Source organism: Chironomus tepperi, unplaced genomic scaffold (assembly GCF_022539635.2).
Source record: "Chironomus tepperi strain 1889 unplaced genomic scaffold, CSIRO-AGI_Ctep_v1 contig_445, whole genome shotgun sequence".
Lineage (NCBI taxonomy): Eukaryota > Metazoa > Arthropoda > Insecta > Diptera > Chironomidae > Chironomus > Chironomus tepperi.
Window position 1 is genome coordinate 2,487,741 of NW_027226567.1, and position 24,631 is coordinate 2,512,371.

The 24,631-nt window shown below is 30.3% G+C and overlaps 4 protein-coding genes and 1 long non-coding RNA gene across 5 annotated transcripts; 3 read left to right on the forward strand and 2 right to left on the reverse strand.

The window, feature by feature from the left end:
- The first annotated feature begins 2,595 nt into the window (after positions 1-2,595).
- LOC139098306 (uncharacterized) lies at positions 2,596-4,290 on the forward strand. The gene is made up of 3 exons (XR_011545168.1): positions 2,596-2,660; positions 3,258-3,461; positions 3,540-4,290. It is a non-coding gene; the product is annotated as an uncharacterized lncRNA (long non-coding RNA).
- Positions 4,291-4,310: 20 nt separating this feature from the next.
- On the reverse strand, positions 4,311-13,028 carry LOC139098304 (mitochondrial ornithine transporter 1). The gene is made up of 5 exons (XM_070650443.1): positions 12,411-13,028; positions 11,576-11,719; positions 11,430-11,483; positions 4,796-5,132; positions 4,311-4,645 (listed from the first exon to the last, which is right to left on the reverse strand). Exons 1-5 carry the CDS (start codon positions 12,478-12,480, stop codon positions 4,354-4,356), a joined length of 897 nt encoding a protein of 298 aa, XP_070506544.1. The 5' UTR covers positions 12,481-13,028; the 3' UTR covers positions 4,311-4,353.
- On the forward strand, positions 10,883-11,551 carry LOC139098305 (uncharacterized). The gene is made up of 2 exons (XM_070650444.1): positions 10,883-11,232; positions 11,292-11,551. Exons 1-2 carry the CDS (start codon positions 10,932-10,934, stop codon positions 11,336-11,338), a joined length of 348 nt encoding a protein of 115 aa, XP_070506545.1. The 5' UTR covers positions 10,883-10,931; the 3' UTR covers positions 11,339-11,551.
- A 303-nt stretch (positions 13,029-13,331) lies between the features above and the next one.
- Positions 13,332-15,905, forward strand: LOC139098074 (RWD domain-containing protein 4). The gene is made up of 3 exons (XM_070650193.1): positions 13,332-13,512; positions 13,570-13,679; positions 13,771-15,905. The coding sequence occupies exons 1-3, from the start codon at positions 13,405-13,407 to the stop codon at positions 14,150-14,152; spliced, it is 600 nt and encodes a 199-aa protein (XP_070506294.1). The 5' UTR covers positions 13,332-13,404; the 3' UTR covers positions 14,153-15,905.
- LOC139098075 (uncharacterized) lies at positions 15,893-22,035 on the reverse strand. The gene is made up of 4 exons (XM_070650194.1): positions 21,875-22,035; positions 17,876-18,032; positions 17,567-17,762; positions 15,893-16,316 (listed from the first exon to the last, which is right to left on the reverse strand). Exons 1-4 carry the CDS (start codon positions 21,889-21,891, stop codon positions 16,090-16,092), a joined length of 597 nt encoding a protein of 198 aa, XP_070506295.1. The 5' UTR covers positions 21,892-22,035; the 3' UTR covers positions 15,893-16,089.
- Positions 22,036-24,631: the final 2,596 nt, after the last annotated feature.

Sequence of the window (24,631 nt, forward strand, 5' to 3'; positions counted from 1 at the left end):
CCATTTTGCATAAATTTGAATATAAGAAAATCTTAAGTCGTGCGTTTCGATATAAATCCATAAACTTTTACGACTAGTGATTCCATCATGCAAATTTGTTGCCATAAACGTTTGCTACAACATTATTAAAGTTTTAGCTGTGAAAATGGCAAATATGACTTTATTATGTCTGCATCATAAATGCTGAATTCCATAAAGTTTCCATGCATTTTACATTACTATGGGTTGCCGTACTTTTATTTCAATTTCATTTAAAATTAAATCAGCTTAATGAATGGCACATAGCACAACAATGCAATTGTGTGATGTGAAAATCATTCCAACTCGTACGTGAAAAAAAATTTAAATAAAAATTATGAATAATTTTATCCACAATAGAAATGAAAAGAATTTAGCCTTATGAAAATGGCATGAAAGAATCCTAGCTGATATGTGGCATTTCCATAAATATGCGGAAAAACTTTCCGTACGCATAATACTTTAACAAAAGTTTTTTTTTTTTCTCTCCTAACTTTAAGTGAAATTGTTGTGATGTATAGAAGAATATTCTCATGATACTCAAACAATAAGCCAATTTTCACGGTTGGGAGGAAGAAGCCATAAAAATGAATAGAGCGCATTTTATAAAAGCTTGTTGTGTGTTTGATGATAATGGTGATGGTATTGTTAAAGTAAATGGTTAATAGTTAAGGAATATGAATTAATTTACATAAAAGATTGATGTCCGAGCAACACAAATGAAGAAAGATCCTGCACGGAGCCGATAAGCCTGTATTTAAAAATATAGAGCTTGACGGAGCCTTCTTCATTTGTGAAATAGAGTGAAAGTTCAAAAATAGCTTAAAACTGGGCTTGATGTGCCGAAAAAATGGACTCTGTGGTCTAAATAGTAGAGCGTTGGCCTTACGTACCAAAGGTCCTGGGTTCAATCCCAGGTCATATTTAATTTTTAAAGCAATTTTTCTATTTCTCCATTTTTGAGGACTTAAGATTCCAAAACAAGCTAAATTGAGGACTTTCACTTCCAAGTGTCTCTCGTTCCTACCATTAAATGGTAGGTCTGAAGACTGGTACAATAAGGATCATTATTCTGGAATACCTGCAGCTCATAAGACTACAATGGCACAAATTACGTTGCCTCTCACTGCTGCAATTAGAACAAAATTGTGTATAAAATTGAAACTAATTAAAACAAACAATCAAACCGCATGGCATACTGCATCGAAAACGTCATAAATGAGAAATAATTAAAGTCGCTCGTTCCGTTCCGTACTTGATTCTAGTTTTACGCCTAATTCTTTCTAAGTTGACAGACCTCATACTCCAGCTTGTTTAATAAATGCATCTAAATAAAGCAATAGAAATAAATTTCTCTGCAAAATTAATAGCAGTGCTTTATGCACGTAAAATTGCATTGCATTATTAATTAAAAATCACTTTTTTTATTGACGTCATTCGTGATTTGCTTTCGAAATTCATAATAAATTAAAATGAAATGTTTTTAATTTATAATTGAAATAATATTTTCAATTTATAATGCAAACTATACAAAATAATAATATTTATACATCTAAAGTCCATCAAATGCCGTCAAATCTAAAATAATCTCAACAAACAACCCCAAAAATTTCGCTAACAAATTGTTGAAATTTTTTGTATGTTAAAAAAAATCCCTTTACGCAGAGATTTTTATTATGATACTTTTATTGCCAACACATTATCATGAATTCCGGATCTTTTTTCTCTGAACAAATATTTGTAATTTTTAGCATTCCACAAAAAAAAAAATGAATAAAAAATGCTCATTTTTTGTCATCCACGAGAATCTCTTTTTTTTATGTCTACGCCGAATTCCTTAAAGATTCTCTAGCAGTAAAGTGTCATTTTTGAGGAAGTTCAACATGAGAAAAAGGTTCTTTGTGTAAGTTTTGAAAAAAAAAGGTTGTTGAACATGCTGTTGTGCAGGTAATTCGCAATTTTAAATCGCAGTAAAACTAACAAGCACTTTCGACATTTTTGCCTCGTTAAAACCACTTTAATGCGGAATTGTGTAGAACTGGGAAAATATAAAAGTTTATTTGAACAATCTCTGGCAATTTTACAATGATTAATTCTACTATTACAGACGATGTAATGCTGTAGATGAAATGGTTTTGTGCCCGAGCGACACAATATAAGAAGGATCTGTTAAACGTCCATTTGGCGTCTATATGAGTGCCAAAAATAGGGGAATTCCTTTTATTGTTAATCAGAGCTTGAAGTCGACTTAACTCGTCTCAAATGTAGTCGACTTCGAGTCTACTCGACTTCGAGCTCTGATATTGATAAAAGAGGTTTTGCGGAACCCAAAAAGCTCCATGACGGAACCATCCTCATTTGCGTTGCTCGGAATAGGAAGGTAAAAATAACATGTCATAAAAAATTTAAAACTCGTATGTAACCTTAGTGAGAAATTTAATTCTTTTTTGAAAAATGACATAAATGTGTGTTAAAGGAAATGTCAGAAAATGTTGAGCAATAAAATTTTAAAATATACCTCTATAGATCACAACTCGTGAATATAAATTCTTATTTTAAAGTATTTTTTAGCAAGCGCATCAACATCAAATAAAAAATGAAAATTTCATACGCTGTTCTCGTTGGCCTTATGGCGATATTTGGTAAGATTTATATGAGATGTTTTTTACAGTCGGATGAAGAAAATTTTTATTTAAAATGACAGAGCTTTTAAAGAAGCATTTAATGTGCTTTAAATTATACCGGATAGAATTTATCACTCAATACACGCTTCTGAGAGCAATTGTATAATGTGTATGACTTATGTAGAAAATACTTCTGTAGGGATATGTCCTACTTTATCGTATCCCATAAGTTAAATATAGATTTCCAGGTTATCTGATATGAAAATTGTTATTTTGCAGAAGCAAAATGCAGGAAATGATGCAAGATACTTTTGCAATAGCAAATCTGATTTTTGTTTGTAATGCTGTTGGAATTCTAATTTTGATGTTTGATCCTTAAAAGTCACAATAGCTACGTATGATTATTTACATAGCTTTCTTTGAAGCATTCTCAATTATCAGCAAAATTACAGTTATTCAGAAGAATAATTAATTTTGAAACTAGAAAGCTGTTTGCAGGTGCAAATTAACAAAGGAATCTAGGAAATCTACTCAAAACCGAATCTTTTGCATTTAAAATCTAAGCATACTCTCAAATATCAATCCTCAATTCAAATCCTTTTATTTACATTTCAGTATTTGCAGCTGTCGCCTTAACATTGGCACTTTATGCGTTTTTGAAAATTCAAACATCTCATGAATGTAATTATTACTGTCCTGAGACAGATAAAATAATATGTGCCTATCAAACCGAAGTACACATGAACAATCATGAAGGTGGAATGAACTTTACAAGTTTATGCCATCGTGATATGTATAACTGTCAGAATCCTAAACATAGTAAGTCATAAATCTTCCTTTTTTATTCCACGATTTTTTTTTTTTTTTTTTTTCATTTTTTTCATTTTATTTTCAAAGGTTATAAATTTGACGTAAAAGGCCCATGCAATAACAGCATAGAGGATTAAAGGTTCTTAAAAAACATTTAAATTTTATTCATTTTATTGCACTTCCAAAAGTGAAAACGACTTTTCACCCAACGTGATCCCAAATAGGGATGGTTTGGAAATTACGTAACAGCATTAACATTTTGGTTCATGGTTTTGGAACAAGGAATTGCGGTGAGGAAAGAGGAAGTTCAAATGGTCTACAAATGATATTTCCATCGTTACGTAACTTCCGAACATCCCAACAAGTAAATTTCTTGTGGATCTTTATTCATTCTACTGTGTATATTGAGGAAATTTTCATTTTATTAGTTTACTTAAGAAGAATTTCCTTTCATAGAAATCTTACCAATCTTAAACTGTAAGCAAAAATTGCAAATATTTAGGCAATATTCATTTTCAATTGAACGTAAATTAAGGCGATAAAGTTAAATCATCCTACATTATTACTATGGAAATTGAACCTTTGATTGTGAATCAGAATAAATTTATAAAATTCGGAAGGTCAACCTTTAGTGATGCTTATGTCAACCACCACTTTATTAGGAATATTACTTTTTAAATTATAATGAAGCAAGCATACAGCAAGCAAGTATGATACGAGATAAAGACGGGCTTTTCAAGATACATATGTACGTGGTCTTACATAATTAAATGTAACAAGTTCAGTTGAAAATAATAAAAATCATCAAAAGTCTGAGGTTCGAAACCTAGAATAAGCAAAAAGCTATAGTATTGAATATAAAATTTCTTTTTTTTTTAATGTTTTATATAAATATAATTTCTTATAAATATTGATTCATAAATTTTTTTGTATATTCATAAATAACGAATAAAACAGCAGTTGCCGGAATTGTACGACAAATTGTTGGCGTAAGTCCATTATAAAGTGCTAAAATTCCATCTTTTTTAGCTATATCCATACCAACTTTAAACATTGAATCAGATAGTCCCTGTATTTGTACACGACTCTTAATGACGTCAGCTGGAAAGATTGCCGTCCATAATGATGCACCTCCAACAGCACCTGCTACCATTGTTTTAAGTGGTCCGATGTCGTCTTTTGATTGTCCAGGTCTAAATTTATTCATAAAGGTAGAAAAATAAAGGAGAATTTAGAGAATGTTTTACGACAGCATTTAATGACACTTTTTATGGAACTGCCTAAGTGTCTTAAAATGCAGTAAAATCTCAAGGACGTAATTCAACAATTTTTTATAAACTTACTTTGCAAGAAGTTCTCTTGTCGCTTCATAACCTCCAAAGAAGAAGAAATATCCAGGCATTTCTCTCGCAAATGTTGGCGTCAATCCTCTAAACATTCCCCTTATTCCCTCCGTTCTCAATATTTGCTTTGTTAATTGATACGGTGAGATCTGTTTAGATTGTTTCATCTCATGCAGCGCTTGAAGTTTACATTTAATAAGCTCCGTGGGACATAAGGTGAATGAGGAGAAGAAAGCAGCAAGGAAGCCAGCTGTTGCATTACCCAACAGCGTTATCTCTGTTGCATCTTTTTTATTCTCTATTGTTTTTGCAACAAAATTTTGGCAGACTCCGTAAGCTTAATAATAATAAAAAAAAATTAAAAATTAGCATCATAAAGGACAGAACTTTCAAAAGTCCACAATGTGCTGTACATAAGAAATAAAAGATGACTGAGTGTGAGTTTTTTCAATTGTTTTAAACAGCAACCCACTATGGGACAGAAATGAATTTTTTTTCCAAAAATTATTTTCTTCGCTTAAATTATAGTCCCTAGTATCCCATTTATGGAACTGATTACGAAATTGGATAATTCGATTCCGTTGCGGATATATGGCTCTTCAAAGTTTGGTTCAAGTGTCCTTTCTCATCAAACTCAAACGATCATCACCAGTCACTGGTTTGATAAAAATTCTTAAAACTTTTTTTATTTGATAGCTATGTGTAGGAGCTTAATTATAAGATATAAAAAATTATCCTGCCTTGATTCCCTTAGGGGAATTTTCGGATTTTCTATTAAAATCACAGGCATGTTGTGTTTCCGTTTGTCTGAGCCTCAACCAGTGTAACTATGGATTCTAAAAATATTTTTATATTATAGATATGGATATAATCTACAACTTTTATGAACATACTATATAATTTTACTGCAGTTTTGGTGATGAAAAAAATTATTTACTTCAAAAAAATCGCAATTTTTGGACATAAGTTGCTGTAGCTCTTCAGGAATACCCATAGTAGTGGAATTTTATTGCATATTTAAATAGCTCTTACTTTATGCTATTTGAAAGTGCAGTTAGTTGGAAGTCGGTATATCGGACACTTTCGAGCAATTTGGCTTTGAAGTGATAGTGAAATGGATCGACGAAAATGAAAAAATTGAATAACTTTTTTATAGTCTAACAAAAAATTTTGTTTTTGCTCTAGATCAATAGATCTTATCAAGACGCGTATTTTGAGTATAAATATGTTATGCTTTGGTCAAGTTTTCTGAGTGAAATGTTAAATTTTCAATTTTGACCAAAATTTTTCAAAAAAAATCACTTTTTTTCAAAAATTCAATGAAACTTGCTGGAATCTTTTTTAAAAGTTCTATTTTTATATTGTAATCAACTTTTGTTCAGCAACTTGTCTCAAATTTACCTAATTGAGGTTGAAATTTGACAAAAACTGATTTTTAGTGCATTTTTTGAGGTTTTTTCATACAAATGCTATTAAATCTTATCAAATATCAATTTTTAGTATCATATTATTGATTAACTTTATGTTTTTGAGAATGATCTTTCATTTTCCGAAGAGAAACTTATCAGATATCTTGTAAAAACGGTCAAAAACTGACTTTAAGTAGTTCAAGCAACGAGACAAAAACTTTCAAATTCACTTTTTTGCAACTAAACTGATTCAGATGACTTCCAAACTTTCAAAAATTATTAATTATGTGCAAAATTTACTAAGTTACTGCTAGTTTGGCTTAGTTTAGGTTTTAAAACGACCTTTTTCATCTGATTTCATAGAAAGTGCCAGTCATAGTTTTAATTCATTTTTCTTATCAAATAACTTCATGTTTTGATAGTTTTTAACCGTTTTTAGTAATTGCAATAGTTTTTCCAATAAAAAAGTTTCATCTAATAATGCAGAGTAGGATTTATATATCATATTTAATGAAATATTTATTTAAAATTTTTCACAAAATTTAGGATTGATATGAAGCAATTTTACTGTTATTTGCTTGAAGGAAAATATTTATTATTATCAAAAATATCATTTTTAAAGCAAAATTAAAAATTCTATAGTATCTGTGATAGGAATATCTATAGAAAAACTGTTTTAAAATTTAGTTATTTCAGTTTTTAAAATCAGATGAAAAAGCTTATTTTAAAACGTAAACTAGCCCAAATTTGGAATAATTTAGTAAATTTCGATAATAATCTATAGTTTCTGAAAGTTTGAAAGTCATCTGAATCAGTTTAGTTGCAAAAAAGTGAATTTAAAAATTTTGTCTCGTTGCTTGAACTACTTAAAGTCAGTTTTTGACCGTTTTTACAAGATATCTGATAAGTTTCTCTTCGGAAAATGAAAGATCATTCTCAAAAACATAAAGTTAATCAATAATATGATACTAAAAATTGATATTTGATAAGATTTAATAGCATTTGTATGAAAAAACCTCAAAAAATGCACTAAAAATCAGTTTTTGTCAAATTTCAACCTCAATTAGGTAAATTTGAGACAAGTTGCTGAACAAAAGTTGATTACAATATAAAAATAGAACTTTTAAAAAAGATTCCAGCAAGTTTCATTGAATTTTTGAAAAAAAGTGATTTTTTTTGAAAAATTTTGGTCAAAATTGAAAATTTAACATTTCACTCAGAAAACTTGACCAAAGCATAACATATTTATACTCAAAATACGCGTCTTGATAAGATCTATTGATCTAGAGCAAAAACAAAATTTTTTGTTAGACTATAAAAAAGTTATTCAATTTTTTCATTTTCGTCGATCCATTTCACTATCACTTCAAAGCCAAATTGCTCGAAAGTGTCCGATATACCGACTTCCAACTAACTGCACTTTCAAATAGCATAAAGTAAGAGCTATTTAAATATGCAATAAAATTCCACTACTATGGGTATTCCTGAAGAGCTACAGCAACTTATGTCCAAAAATTGCGATTTTTTTGAAGTAAATAATTTTTTTCATCACCAAAACTGCAGTAAAATTATATAGTATGTTCATAAAAGTTGTAGATTATATCCATATCTATAATATAAAAATATTTTTAGAATCCATAGTTACACTGGTTGAGGCTCAGACAAACGGAAACACAACATGCCTGTGATTTTAATAGAAAATCCGAAAATTCCCCTAAGGGAATCAAGGCAGGATAATTTTTTATATCTTATAATTAAGCTCCTACACATAGCTATCAAATAAAAAAGTTTTAAGAATTTTTATCAAACCAGTGACTGGTGATGATCGTTTGAGTTTGATGAGAAAGGACACTTGAACCAAACTTTGAAGAGCCATATATCCGCAACGGAATCGAATTATCCAATTTCGTAATCAGTTCCATAAATGGGATACTAGGGACTATAATTTAAGCGAAGAAAATAATTTTTGGAAAAAAAATTCATTTCTGTCCCATAGTGCAACCTGTTGATTCATATCATAATTGAAAGCAGCTTAAAAAATAATTTTAATGTTATTGAACTTTTGAGCAGCACGTAAATTGCTAAGCTTTGGGATTTTTGTGGTTTTTTTGGTTGTTGTAAGCAAATTTTCTGGTCAATGGTCAGATTTAAATTTGTTTTTATCGAACTTTCTGGATTGTCATGTTTGTGGTGATTTGTTTGAGTTGGATGAAGAAGAAGAGCTTGAAATTTGGACTGGTTTCAACTTTTATGAGTGATTCGTGTGCAGGATTCAAAATGGCATGTTTAATGACAGATGATTCGTGTTATTTGATATTGGAAATTGGCAGACAGATGACAGAGATAGAGCCAATTTTAGGCGCCATCTGAGAGAAGTCAAGAATCTGAACTGATCTGTTCCGGATACTCGAATAGCACAACGTATTCGCAAGGCACAAAGTTGCCCTGACAACAACGTGACGGCTGAATTCGATTCATTTTTGAGGGAAAAAATGCGGCTCACCGCATCATGTCGGTAGAGATAAACAAGTAAGTAAAACAGCAATCGCAAGTGAGTCACAAGTTTGAATAGTCGACTATGCGTCTAGTAATAAACTTAAAATTTTACGGAAAATTCCACAAATGTCAATTTTTATCACTAAGCTGAATAATCGCAATCTATTCCACTTGAGACTTCGTTATCTAGAAAGTGCACTTGACGATTGATTATTTTCCGTAGGTGTCACATATGCATGCCCCCAAAGACATTGAATCAAAACAAATCAATCCCAAGCAGTCATCCATCTCAACTTTGACTCAATCATAAACTCCCCAAGAGATTTCATTTATGAAAAAAAAATCCCATAAAATGATACTTTTGATAAAAAAAATCCACACGTTTTATTTACAAAACGTTCAGAATCTCACCACATATGTTTACTCTACTAATGCTATGAGCTTCAACATTTCATGCTAAAAGTAAAAAGAAAGCTTTAAAATAAACTTTTCGAAAGACATTGGAAGGTTTGAAATTGAAATAACATGAGACCAATCTCATACTGAGCAGATTCATAGACTAAAGTGCAAACACACATGTGTTATCATCTTCTAAAGTTATTTATTATTTATTACAGAGCAGCTTTCATCAATTTCAAACTGGTTGAGTGTCGAAAAAAAGATTTTAAGAAGAAATGGAACATTCATGCACACAATAAACAAAGCACAATCTTTACAAGGAAAATTGACTTAAAGTAGCTTAAACGAGTCATTGTTGAATAATTTTACTGATAAGAAATTCTCTCTTATTATTATTAAGAGAAATTTGTTTGCTTCTATGTAGAATGTTTTGTAATCAAAAAAGTGCAGTTTTGCATTGATTCAGTTGGAAAAATACTGTAAACGGATGAAAGTAAGCTGTTTAGTCATATTGGTGAGTGACTAATGCGCAAGTTTATATTTCTAGACTAATCGATTATCGACAAACTTGTCAAGTTATTGACGACTTTACTGAAATTAGCTTGTGTAAGATTTATGGAAATTAAAACAAAGCGTGCGTTCTTTTCAAGTTTTGGCTGGTAAACAAAGGCAATTTAAATTTGAAAATGAATTTTAAAACTAGAAGCTTGTGTTGCAAATTGAAATGTAGCTTGTTAATAACTCAAAAGGAATATTAATTGATGATTTGACAAGTTTAGAGCAGAGTTGATAAGACTCTTTTGTGGCTGTGATCATTGCAGTTTTTTAATTAAAGCTAATTCCTCACGGATTTATAAATTAATGTTTATTCATCGGAATTCAAATAGAATCTAAAATTTTGTATGAAAAGGGGTCTTCAACTATGTACAATAAATATTATTCAAATCTCAAATGAACGTTATAATAACTCCATTGTGGAGGGGTTTTCTCTTGAGTCCGAGCTTATTTTATAGACAGCAGCAATGAAAATTGATAGAAAAATACAAACGCATAGCTAAGAATACCTCATAAGACACAGACCGAAGAGTAGAACAACCAATAGAAGTACTCATGTATTTCACAGATTTGCATAACTGTTTAATTACTAATCTGATTCAATCCCCAAACTCATGTGACAGTTAAATCAATCTCAAGAATCATGTGACATATAATATTACAGTTAGGAATGTCAATCATCTGATTCATCTACATTTTTATAATTTGCCGCTTAAAAATAAACAAAAACACGTGTTTTGAATTCGGAAAAACCACAAAAAAATCTGCAGACAGTAATAATCCAGACATTGACCCAATAAAAAAATATATAAATTACACCAGATTTCGATAAAAGCGAGCAAAAAAATTCAGCTCAATGCGAATATAATGATAAAAAGTAAAATATTTACAAATGCAATTTGCATTCAAGTCACTGACAATATTTTCTAGGAATATATCACACAACCATGTACTGCATTAGATGCTAAATAGAGTTCAATGCTTAAGTAGCTTCTTCTTCTCAAATCTCTCGTTTCTTTTCTTTGTTACGTTGATTCATTAAGCCGATAGTTGTACAAAATAAATAAAGAATATTAAGCGATAATGCGTAGTTTTTGAGAGAACTACAAAATCTCTGAGAATCAAGTAGTAAAAAAACATTCAAGCGCACGTTTTGTGTATTTAAAAAAAAAAGAGAATTAAAAAATATTAAATTCAAAACAGATCGAAGAGAATTAACTTCTCAATTTTTTTTTGTCCGGCCAGTTTAAAACGAATCACAAGTCACAGCAATAGCAATGTATTATAAAACTCCGGAGAAGCTACTAGCAACAGCATCGACACTTAACGGCAATACAAAAATGTTTTTAAAAATATCGGCAATTACAATTTTATTAATTTGTTGTTACACGTCGTTATCAACGACACATGTTGTGGTCTCACGAGTAGCATTGCCGGATGGTTGTGCTCGAGCCTGTCCACCGCAACGCGATTCATCTCGAATTATTTGTGCTAAAAATTCAGTGACAGGACAACTTGGAACATTTGATGGCGAATGCACTTTTGGACGTTATAATCATTGTGTGAATACTCGACAACGTAAGTAGAAACGTAATTAATTTAATGATGTTATATTAAATTATTCCAACGCATTTTAGGCTATGCATTTGTGCGATACGGAAATTGTCATAGTGGAGATTTTTGAGAGAGATTTTCTATAATCATTATTAATATTAAATATGATTGAGAGACTATTTATCGAATCGAATAAAAAAAAGCACATAAAGTCTGTTTACCTGCAAATAGTACGCTATTCTCAGCCACATTCGCAACAACTGCGGGTATCGTTCCTGTATAAATAATTGTAGAATATAATTCATATCATGTCCATTAAATAAATCAAAAATAAACAAAAGAAGAGTAAAGTTATATTATTATTTACCAGCATATAAGCCTCGTACAAATCCATCACGCTTGAATGTTGTGACAAAGCAATTTACCATTCCCGTGTACAGTTTGGGAAACGTCTGCATTTTTACTTTGACTGTATCGAGTGGTTGTGATACGTAAACCATTCCAAGTGCACCTACATAACGACGATTAGGGAAATATAGGAAAATATTATTATTTAAAAAACAATAATCTGTTGATATTTCTGATTAATCTCGTAAAAACCGGGTCACAAAAATATTAATCATTCATAAAAATATCTCCGAGAATAAGAGAGAAATTTTTTCATAGACTGATAAGAAATAAACAACAATTTGGGGTTCAAGGGCTCGTCATGATTCTTATCATCACGCAAAGCATGTAAACGTCATAAATTTGACAATTGTTGCGTCACGCTTTATGCTTTAAGCATTGTGAGCAAGATAAAAGGAATTTGTTGATGAATAAAAGTCGCGCGATTTTTTTGTTGTTGCTTTGATCGCATGGAAATCAGCTTTGAAGGTTGTCGTTGTTTGTAAATCAATTTGTCTGTTCCCGGAATTCAACAATTTTGAAAACATTTGAAGGGTTTTGAATTAAATTGTATGATTTTATCAGTAATACAAATATTTGCTGTTGTGTGGTTTTGATATGTAAAATTGACATTTTTATGACTTCAGATTCAAATTTTAAAACATTTATACAGCTTTCACTTTTGAATATTTCCTAACCGTTATTTTTTAACATAAAATTAAAACAATTTTAAAATGCGTATCAATCCTAGTGTCCAGTGAATATTTATCAACTTTAATACTCGTTTGACTTCTCATTCACAAAAGTTTACTCACCTAAAGATCCAGCTGTAAAGTCAATGACGCCAGCCTTAAAGCTATGAGTACCACTTTCAGGTGTATGCATTTTGATTAAATTTTGTACAACTTTGGCAGTGTCTAGAGTTCAAATTCCACAAATTCACAATATAAACACAAAAAATGTGTTCCGTCTTCACTAGTTAATCGACAACTGAGAAATATATTTTTGCTATTAAGTTCTCTCTCTTCTTTTCTTATCAAATGATAAAGTGATTGTGTTGATCACATTATAATTCATTAGTTATGATGAATAGAGATAATGTTGAGACAGTTATCACACATTAGATTATCGGATTTCTTCGAACCTGAACGGGAGGCACAAAAAAATGTGCAAACGTGTTGAATGGAATATTTTTGTTGACTTTGCACAATTTATTTGGACAGAATATTGCTTAAACACTTATGTTTTGTCGACTCATATGTTTGTTCATGTAGATTTAATCTACCACATTTATTTATTGATGAATTCTTTATATTTGTCAAAATACCCGTAAAATTTAAATGCAGAGAGTTGTCAATAGGATACTGAGCTTCTAAAGGAACTTGTCAAACGTTTAAAATAATAATTAAGTAATGACACTTTATATTTTATTCTCTAATCTTAAAAATTAAAACACTTGTGAATTCTTGATTTCTGAGGTAGTGTAATTTCAATGTAAACATGATTGATTTCAACGGTTTTTTGATTTTTGAATTCTGGAACATTTTCGAAAATGAAATTTTTAAATTTATTTTGACAGTTGTCTTGATTTTTTTAATCTGCTGCATTTTTGTGCCATAATTAATTTTTCAATTGTATATCCAATTTATAAAAAATTAAGAATAAATAAGATTAAAAGAAATTTGTAATCAACCGTTACAAGAATTTTCGAAATTTTCATTTAGTCATCTCGGAAAAGTTTCGAAATTCTAAAGAATCAAAATAAAACTTTAAATTTTAATTTTACCATTATTAACAAGTAATACAAAGATGACTGAACTATTAGAACAACAAGCTGAAGAATTAGAAGCCTTAGCATCAATTTATGAAGGCGATAACTTCTTCAAACAGTTAAACAATACGACTTTTCAATATAAAGTAAGCTTTGTGGTTTTGTTTTGATTTTGTAAAAAATTTAATTTCATTATTTTGCAGTATGGAGACGAAAATGATAAATGTACGTTTAATGTTGAGATAACATGGACCGAGGAATATCCGAATGTATTGCCTAAAATATCTCTAGACACTTATTACAATAGAACAATGTAAGTTCCAGTAAAGTAGTCTACGTGACATAAATGGACATTAAAATCAAATATTGTCAACTGGATGTAATCAAATTAATTGTATTTACAGATCACCGGCTTTTAAATCTAAAATCATCGATATTCTCAATGCAGAAGGTGAAAGTTGGCTGGGATGTGGAATGACTTACACACTTTTCGAATGTCTCAAGGAAAGGCTCACAGAACTATTTAAGGAACTAGAAGAAGAAGGATTAAATCAAAAAGTAGATAATGTAGCTGAAAATATATCAACAATTCAACTCAAATCAAGTGCTGAGCCACAAGCAAAAGCACAAGTCAAAAAAGAACAGTTAACAAAGGCACAAAAGAAAAAGATGTGGGAAAGGTCAGACAATAAAGGTAATAAAGTACGAGGATGGGATTGGGTGGATATTATTAAACATTTATCTCAAACTGGAAGTAAAGATGATGTTCCTCCCACATCCGTATAGCATATTGTTCTGTCTACGCAATGATTAGAATCAATCTGTTCTTGAATCATCTATATGAATGCTAATAGAATCATTCATATGCAGTCAACACATTCAAAAATGCGAAGAAAAATATTTTTTTTTAATTTTGTCGACGAATTATAATAATTTTGCCTAATTAATTAAATTGGGAACATAAAAATGGCTAAATGTATGGAAAACTTCCGTATTTTAAGCAAATATATTCGTTTAAATAGTTTTAAAAGCTGTTAAAAATACATAAAAGAAGACGAAGAAGTTGATTGGAAACTGTTAACGAAAGCATGTAGAATTAGTTATGTCATTCAATAATACTGCAAAAAAAAAAATTTGCATCGATTTCAAAGTGAAGGATTTTCTTATCTAAGTCGCTAACTTTTTTAGAAAGCAAAGTCGTTCAAATTTACGATAGAATTTGGGGGTTCAAAAAAAATTGGCCATGGCAATTTACTATTTTCGGATTTATTATCATGGATATAAAAATTCAAGCATGTGCTGCATATAGTAGATCAAATATCATATCACTTATTAAACTATATGCTAAATAGACAAACTGGATTACCTCAAACTGCACAAATTAATATGCTGACTTTGGTCAGATTTTTCTAAAAATGCAAATGCATTGAGATGATTAATTCAAATTATGATAATAATCTGGACATTAATTATTCTTTTTATGATGATAGCATCTGGTTACCAAAAAGAATCACAAATGGTCAAAAAATCTAAATATATCCAATAACAAACTGGATTTTCTATTAGATTAAGCAGTTATAAACTTCTTATTACGTCCGAAAGCAATTTTTTGAACAACTAATGATGAACAGACGATACACAGACATTATTAAATTTATCAAGGAGATCGGATTACTTTAAACGACACTCAGGGATGGTACAACAGATCGTAGATCCCAGTGCCTTTGCCGGACCCTAATCTTTATTATATCCTAATGATGATCAGAAATCGAAGTCACAGCTCTAAAAGATTTTTGATCCAATGATAATTGGCACTAATTCTATCGGTAATCAAATACTTCCTTAAGATCCGTGCCTGAGGCTCTAATTAAATTTTGAAAAGGTTAATTTCAATGTTTAGCAATGTCTGATCAACAGAAAAAGTATTATTCCGAATAACAAATCCTAAATGGGACTCGAACCCACGTCATAAGATATACATTCGCATGCTCCAATCACTGAGCTACTGTATTTGTGATTGTTCGACTATATGGCAAAGTCCCTTAATGGACCTTTATTACTCCTGCACTTCCAATGATATACCGTTGATAAATCATTAAAGGAATGTCAAGTTAAACTCATAGTCTGCTCTGAATAGTATCGTTTGGTGTTATTGCTTCGAACAGTAAAATCTAATAAAAACATCCTGAAACTTCCAAATTAAGTTATTTCAAAATTGCTTCCCGGGCGACTTAAGGTTATATCTGGAAGCCGCACTGTGTTTAGAGACCATTAGGTTCATTAGCAATTCATACGGACTTCCTACATTGTGTTACTCAGGTTACTTCGATATTAGTTAAAATCAACTCTTGACTTAAATCAGCTTTTGAAATTAATGATTTTATTTTTCTCACATAAACCATAAGCTACATCAATAAATAAACCATAATTCTTCCAATAACTATGCTGCAATGATCATTTGATAACTGAAAACATATTTTGATTCATAAAATTTGTAAAAAAACAATAAAAGAAATTAAAAAAGAATTAAAGTTTTAAATCTTACAGTTTATTTTTTTCATGAAACAAAATAGGAATTTCTACGTAAATGTTTACTGGTATAAATACAAAGGACTTTCATCCAAAGTTGTGTCTATTACTTCTTTTTTTCTTGAAAATTGAATGTTTCTTTTTTTAAATACAATGAAATCTCTTTTATTTTTTATACAAATTAGTTAAAAACTTTATTTTGATCTTGCGAATCGATTTGGAGACCTAAAACTTTTTGTGGGCTGTTCCTCAATGTTTTGTGCATGATTATCTGAGACGGGTGCTTTAACATTTGTTGATTTATGTCCGCCAAAACGTCTGTTGTTTGATGATGAAATTGGTGCAGATGTAACTTTTGGCTTAACTGGCTTTACTTCTGGTTCGAATTGCCTTTCTTCCTGTACAGGCTTTTGTGTAACAACTAATTGATAGGAAAAGAGAAAGAATTAAAGTTTAATTCAATACGTGAAACCTGAAAACAAGTAATTGCTAGAAAAAGTAAAGTGAAGGTCGACTATTCAAGCATAAAGAGTCTTTAATGCTTTTGTTAAATTATTTTTTATTTCCAGTCTTAAATCCTCTCTCTTTAATTATTTTACGAAAAGAAAAGTAAAAACGAATAAATTGTGGCACATGCATGAACAAAAACCTTATTTTCTGCAAGCGTTACTAGAATTATTTTCGTTCGACTTCTTTATGAAAGCATTTCATTGTCCATTTGTAAACAAATAATGTCACATTTTGCATAATGAATAAATAATGGAAGCAATATGTATATGTAGATAAAATGCACACAAAATATTAATAACGATGGAGTGAATGTGTTGTGAATAAATTATATAAAAGATACTAGAAGGTGTTGACAAGAAAGTCGGAGATAAATCTGCATAGATGACTTAGATTATAACGGATTTTTGGAATTTGAATTTTATCAAGGGGAGTGAAATAGGATTTGTTTGTGAAAATGATCTAAAACTTCATAGTTTGACACCCTGCGTAAATATTTGGTCACAAAAATTAAAATATTTCATTTAATTCTCTAAAATTTAACTTTAAACAACAACTAGATTAGTCACTTCATTAAATTTGGACTATAAACTCATCATAGCATTCTATCTATATCAATTTACAAGCATTCGTGTTTCAAATTAATCAAATAACAATCATAAATGAATTCAAGTATTCAAATCAGCCTAAAGAAGCCATTCAAACATTTTACGAAAATTATACAAACATATTTTAAACCTTTTAAAAATGGAAAGTCAATTTAATCAGTTGATTACAATAAAGCACCATTAGCTGTATATTATCTTATTGTTCAACGAATGAGAGGAAAAGAAGAAATTCACCGATATTATGCATTTGATCGCTGATGACAAGGGACAAATGATTTTTTTTATTAATTTACATAACCATGTCATCTAAGATATCGTAAAACCGGTGTTGGATGCCAAAAAATAAAATCAAAGTCACTGCACGAGTGAGGTACAATGTTGACAGCATCTTTATTGAAGCGGAACTCCATTATCGTTTTAAATGCAAATGATAATATCATATTATTTAACTTTAAATTCAAATAATATATCCAAAATAGACATTCAAGCTTGCACTTGACACATGCAAGGTTTTCTATTACTCGAAATGTGAGAAGGCTAATGTCAATCAACTTACCTTCTTTAGGCTTGTTCTTTTCGCTTATTCGTCGTTTCTTCAAAGCAGATAGTAAATCTTCATTTGAGCGCATCGGACGTACTGATGGACGAATCATCTTCTTAGGCGCTTCAGTTGTTGTTGTTGTTGTGCTTGACTGTTCATGATCGTGATAGTCGGCATCGTCAATTGGTTCTTCGGGATATGCTTCTTCATCCTTGAAAAGAATAAAAATAGTTTCGTATTGCATTAAAATATCTATCTAATTTCACAAGCTGTTTCTGTGGCACAGAAAAAAATTAATGACTTTAAATTTACATATTAACATACCTCATAGACGGGTTCTGGAGTTGTAGTTGTGGTTTTTTGAAAAATATTTTTGTTATTACCAGCTCTTTTCGCCAATAAACTATTTCGCTTTTGAGCGTCTTGTGCAACTGTTAAGTGTGCGAACAGCAATATAGTCACAAGTGCAATGTATATTAAGCTGCAAATGTTGATTAGAATATACATTTTATAAATATATTTTTTTTAAAAATACTATTAAGCAACATTTCGTGATTATGCAAAACAGAGAGAAATAAAAATTTAAAAAAAAATTGGAATTTCAATTCACAAAAGAAAGGCTTAGTAGATTATTATGTGAATATGATGAACAATTCGAAATGAATTTTTTTTTTTTTTTGAGACTGATCGGGTATTATTGTCATATGTGTTGGATAATAACTGAATTTTTAACGCATAATATTTTTTTTTGCAAAATCAATGCATGACTTGAATCAGTTTGTTGTTTACAACTACAAGAAGTGAACATGAAGGAATTTTTTTCGAGAACTGGAAACAAATCATGCATGATCGTGTATGGAATGAACGAGTTGAGAATTGCAAAGTAATTAATTTTGTTCTGGAAATTCCCAGCCACAAAACAGACATGGATGGGTTGCCTGTTTTGACTGCCGCTTCAGGCAATACATCCCAATAACCCTCAGGCTTGCCGAAATAACATAAAATCTCCATTAAAGCAGTTCAACAATGGAAATTCAACCAGAATCGACTTAAATTTAATTAACAACATCTTCTTTTCCTGGTATACGGGTTTTAAGTTCAAATGAACAGTTCATAGCCTTAAGTAATTTGCAATTTAAAGCTAAACAGTTGGATACTACCAGACTTCCTCTTAAGACATTCCACAGACATGAATTGACACCAAATATGGATATCGATAAAAGTTTAATCACTAAAAGATTAGTTTACAATTTTAACACGTGAAATTTGCATGACCTGACTTAGTCAGTAACTGGAGAATGCTCTAGAGTTACTCATGCAAATGTGGATTTTTTTACAAGTTTATTTATTTTTTTTGAATAATCGCAATCGTATTTAATCGACTTGCCCGCATTTCAGTCAGTACTTATGTAATGAATCAAGGATCTTGCCACATATATTTTAAACAGAATGCGGAAACAGAAAACTGATTTAATTGCTGATTTTAGTGTCGATAGGTTATTTTTAGATAATTACAATGAATAACTGAGATTTTAATAATTCCGGGCGGCATTGCCGGAATTTTAGACGAATAGAAGGAGCTTGAATAGTTGAATGGAATGTCAGGAATGGACCTCAATTTTGCCGCCAAGTTAGCTGTCACGGTGTAGTCAGGTTAACTGACCTGTCGGACAAGCTCTGCTATTCAAGTTCCCCACTCATATGATCAACAGCAAAAACCAATGACCACCGAAATTAACTCCTAACTCAAGTCCTTGCTTTTACATGTTGGCGGCAAAATTAAGCATTTATTACCAATTTTACGACAGTATAAATCCTACGGCAAAATTTTGCAATAGAAATTTCAACAAGATTTTTATATGAAAACCGATACTGTCACTTCTACAAATTCGTGTGTCTAAAATGTCACTCGAAATGCGAAGTCTGCATCAAATCCAACAAAAAAAATTACCATAATATAATCATCGCATAAATTTCAAATATGATGTATATTTTGCAACACACATTCACAATTTTTTTTTAAAGAAAAAGCAATTAATTTTTAACGCCATGACATAAAAAGTCATGGCAGTTCGCACCTTCTTTCTTTCTTCTCTCACATCAGCAAATGCAAAATGCTGCATGAAATTTTAAAATTTTTATTTGATATAAATCATCATCATTATTTTGACCTTTTCAACTTCAACTCAACATGTTATTTGCTATGCTCTCCGTAAATGGCACAAATTAGTGACTTATTGAATATGGGATTCTTTATGTTAAAATATCAATAATTGCTTCACGACTTGCTTCCTTAGCCTTTTTTGTTTCGACATTTCACAATAATAAAAAAAAAAAAATGTTTTACAATTCAATTTAATCATTTTGATTCGTCGTGAATCTACTACGTTGGGCTTGCCGCTGATCTTTATTTAGAAAAAAATTCCATTTACACATCATTTTATGCCTGTTTCGGTACATTAACTGAATTTTGTGCAGTTATTGCTAACATTTTGTCTGATGATTTGCATGTTCAATTGATTATGTCGTGAGGACTTTTGAAATTCTTATTCGGATACTTAAAAAGCTATCGCAATGAGCTTTCAGCTACATATTGACAGTCAATAATTTACCGTAAAGGTCATTGTGATGTTGGATATGGTAATAAGTACATAATATGATTTTTTTGGTTTACAATTTTCCAAGCTTGAGATTATAAACTATTAGAAAATGTTTACTTAAATTAATCATGGATGATTGCTTAGTCAAAACCACTGATCAATTATTAATAGAGATGTTTATACTCTTGTGGCTTTCTGTTGTTTGGTGTTGAATTATAGATTTTTGCTCCTTGATATTAAATAGGTATGAATTGTGGTAAATTGTTATTGTTTTTGAATTGAGAGCTGAATGAATTTATAGTTGTTTTTATAGTAAACTGTGAGTAGCTTTTAGAGTAGCGACGTATCGTCTAGTAGATTGTAAAGATATTAAAAAAAAATAGAGTTCAGCAATTTAAAATTAATTAGATTGAGTATTACTGATTTATATATCAAACTTAGTTCATGTTGTTTAAAATATGAATTATTTCAAAATTTTCAGTTTAAAGAATATTTTGAATGAATCTTAATGATAGTTTTGTATCTCACTTTCGGTATATATTGCATGAATTGGATTGTAGATTGTAGTTAAGTTGTTACTAGTTAACAGGTAGTTAGTTTGTTTTGTACAAGACAAATGTTTTTGAAAGAGGATCGATGAAACTTTCTATTTAGAATGAGAAAGCCTAATTCTATTCAAGATTAAATTGAAAAATATTAAAAACAAGTTTGTTCTTTCTGAGATTAAATTTAACTTAATATGGACTTAATTCTGGAAAAGTTTCAGAGCAATCGGAAACTTCACGCCTTGATACTTTAATCATACCACCCAATTTTACGAATTTAAAGCTTTAATATCCAACATTATTGATAGATTTATTATCTTACATAGTAAAACAGCTTTATTCTTAATATTCATGTTTAAATTCATGCTTATGAATATGTTTGAATTTAATTTGAACTGTTTTATTCAACAAATTATTAGAAACTAACCGAAAATTAATTTTCAAACCGACGATCCCAGTGAATTAGATGAATCTTAATCAACATAATTCAAAATTCATTTTTAAATCAGCCAAAATGCAATCTTTTGACCACAAAAAACTTATCAATTCAATCGAGAAAGTGACAAATGCGAGAATTTCGATTCAATCAATAAAAAAACCATTTTTTATTCGAATTTAATTAATTATTATTTAATGCTCAAATCGCATACATTCCTTTTTGCAGTATTATAAAACGTTATTGATATTATAAAATGATGAATTTTAAATAAGACAACTCAAAAAAAAGACAGATAAAGTTTCGTTGAACTTGTCTATCTTTCTCTTTTGTCGTGCTTTGTTTTCATCAAAAATATATATTTTATGCATTAATATTTGCTTAAAAATGCGCTCTTGTCGAAACTTCATTGAAACTTGAAAAATCGATAGCGATTTTTTTTTTGTTTGTGTGTCGAGATATTTCTTGAATCAAAAAGGTTAAACTTTATTACAACATCCTTATTGAATACTTTGATTATAGCACAGATATATATTGTTACTGCTTCATTGCATAATCTTTATGATTTTTTTTAAACTTTCAGTTTTTAATGTTTCTGTTTCTTTATATTTTTTGCGCGATTCATTGGCTTATCCATCATTGTCAATATTCATCTTGACTTTTACGACCAAAAAATAAACTTCTTATTCCAATTTTTTATGAATTTTGAATTTCCAATTTTAAAGCACTTTTGGATACTCACTTTTTAATTGAATGCATTTTTTTGGGATTTAAATTCACTTTTTTTAAATTTGGAAGCCTTAAAAATTGATTAAAATATTTATAAAAAGGAAGTTTTTTCTTGAACACAACTTCCAACTGCTTCCTCAGACAATGGACTAAACAGCTTAAGATACAAAAATCAACTGAAAAAAAATTTCAAACAGAATATATCGTAAAGTATTCGGTGGGTAGTAGGGATTGTGCATGAGCAACAATCTCATTTCTCAGCTCAGCTTTTTCTTCTTTTTTTTAAAATAAAATTTATATTTTTTGTACGATTAGGAGAGTCGTTTAAAGAGCTGAGTGGAGCATTAAAGGAAATGCATGAATGGATCTTTAAAAAGACCAAAAAATCATACTCAAGATTTTTATTAATATTGAATTTTTATAGCAACAACCTTGATGTATTTTATTTTTAAAAAAATACTGAATTTCAATGACAAGATCGTGCAAGTGAATGTTGCATATCAGACCTGTTGCTGCTGAAATTTTTCACGAAAAGAATTTTTTTTCACTCTCTCGAAACACAAATATCGATCAAGGTCAGATTTAACAGACAACTTCAACGTAGTATTGGGATATTTGTAAATTATGTCACTGTATAATGTATAAAGTAGCACAAGCTGGTTATTTGATTTAAAATCCGGCATTAGGCCGGCGTAACTTTGACTGGTTATCGGATTCGGTTCAAATTTTGCATGATTCTGACATGATGTCAGCGTGACTCTGACTTATTATCGGAATCGGCTTTAATCCGGTGGGACACTGACATGGTGTATTCGACGTGACTCTGGAATGGTGTGTCCGGGTTGACTTAGGTATGGTGCATCCGGCGTGACTCTGGCGTCGTGTACCCGGCGTGATTCTAATAGTATGCCAGATTTTAACTGAATCCGGTATTTCCCGAAGCTGATCTGGATTATTGATCGAATAACCAGTTTGTGCTATTCGGCATCTATTTGCATTCACAATACTTACCCAAAGTCTCAGAATTGTCATGCAAATAAATCACATAGAACAAGTTCTAGAATGTGAAAAATTGACATGATTTCTGACCGACCCCCCAAAAGTTAATGAATTAATTATTATTACAAACTAGCTTCAATGCTCTCTCATAACTTATATTTTGTTACATTTGTGTTAGGATTCTAATTAATTAGCAGATTTTTGTATAGTTTTTTTTTTAATAACAGCATTACATGAGCTTTTATGAAATTAAATACCGGTTATTGGCAAGAATTACTTGAAGCTTAAGTTAAAAGTGAGATAAAAACTACATTGTACACATGCTTGCTCATAAATTAATACAGTGTTAAGGGGTCGATTGGATGTTACGTAACGTTTTAGGGTGGGAGAGAAAGGTCAACGGTACAGCTGGCGCTATTTTTATGAGTTACAATAAAAATATTATGGAATGCCGCACACTTTTATGGCTAACATTATTAGTATATGACCTCTTGGTTAATATACAGTCATGCGACGAAGAAATTTCCTGGAACACGCAGACATTCTTCAAATTTATGAATCGTTTCTGCAAAAAGATAATTTTAAATATCCGAGCAGATAATAATTGTCATTTTTAACAGATAAATATTAAATTACATACACAGGGGACAAATAAACAGCAATAAATAATCGATTGACTGCTTGATCGTGTAATCTTTATCTCGGAAGTAATATGAAATTCATTAGCAATGCAGTCATCAAGTTTATTTTCTAAACAAAACATTCTAAAGCCTTTTAAAAGATTGTTGAATAATTTTCATTTTAAAACCAATCATTGTTAAAGTTGTCATTCTTAAAAAAAACCGGAGATGAATTCTATCTTCGCGAAGCTTCGTAGAACTAAGCATTCTTGTTTACTGCTTTCAACCTGCTTTAGAATCATTCATTGATGATGTCCATTGTTTAGGAGAGATTAGGGGTTTCATAATTATTTATAATAATGATAATTAAGGCATTAAAACCGTTTAAAATAAAACTGAAGCTGTAAACAACGTTGATCTAAAGGAACAGGTCAAGAACAAGGAGATTGGCGGGGAAAAGCAGAAATTTGAGCTTCGAGATTACCTTACGAAAAGAATATCGATAACATTTAAAGGTTTTTAACTCTGAAATTATCAAGCTATCCTTGTAGAAGATTGAAACGAAGCTTGAATTTGTTCTAAACCTAGTTATGGAAATTTTAATGTTGATCCTATGTCAGCAACAGGTAATATGTAATGTATTAGTTACTGGTTCAAAATGAATCATTTCGGTAAATCCATAATCATAGCAAATAAATACAATGAAGTTTCAGCTAACTTTCTCTAAGTAAACAAATTTTGGCTAATAAACGTGTCAGCATAAACGCAGCGATGCTTAAGACTTAAGAGACTTGCGATTTGAGAAACGTCAATAATGAAGCAAAACTCAGAATTTGCTTAGAATAAAATTAATGAATCTGTTAATTTACCTTTAAATCTTTATCGCTTGCAAAAATACAAATGATTGAAACGAGCATTCAATATTCGGGATTACTTACGCTCAATCAAAATAACAGACCAACAACAAAAAAGCAGCAAATCCTTGATTGAAATATGATTTTCTTCAAAATAATCAAGCACGTGTGCGAAAAAAAGACGATGAATTTCAAAAAAGAGTTAAAAATGAATAAAAGTGAACTTCAGCATGTTGTACGTCATTTACATTTTTAATATTTTACTTACTTCTCTGTCGCATTCTCATTATCAGTTTG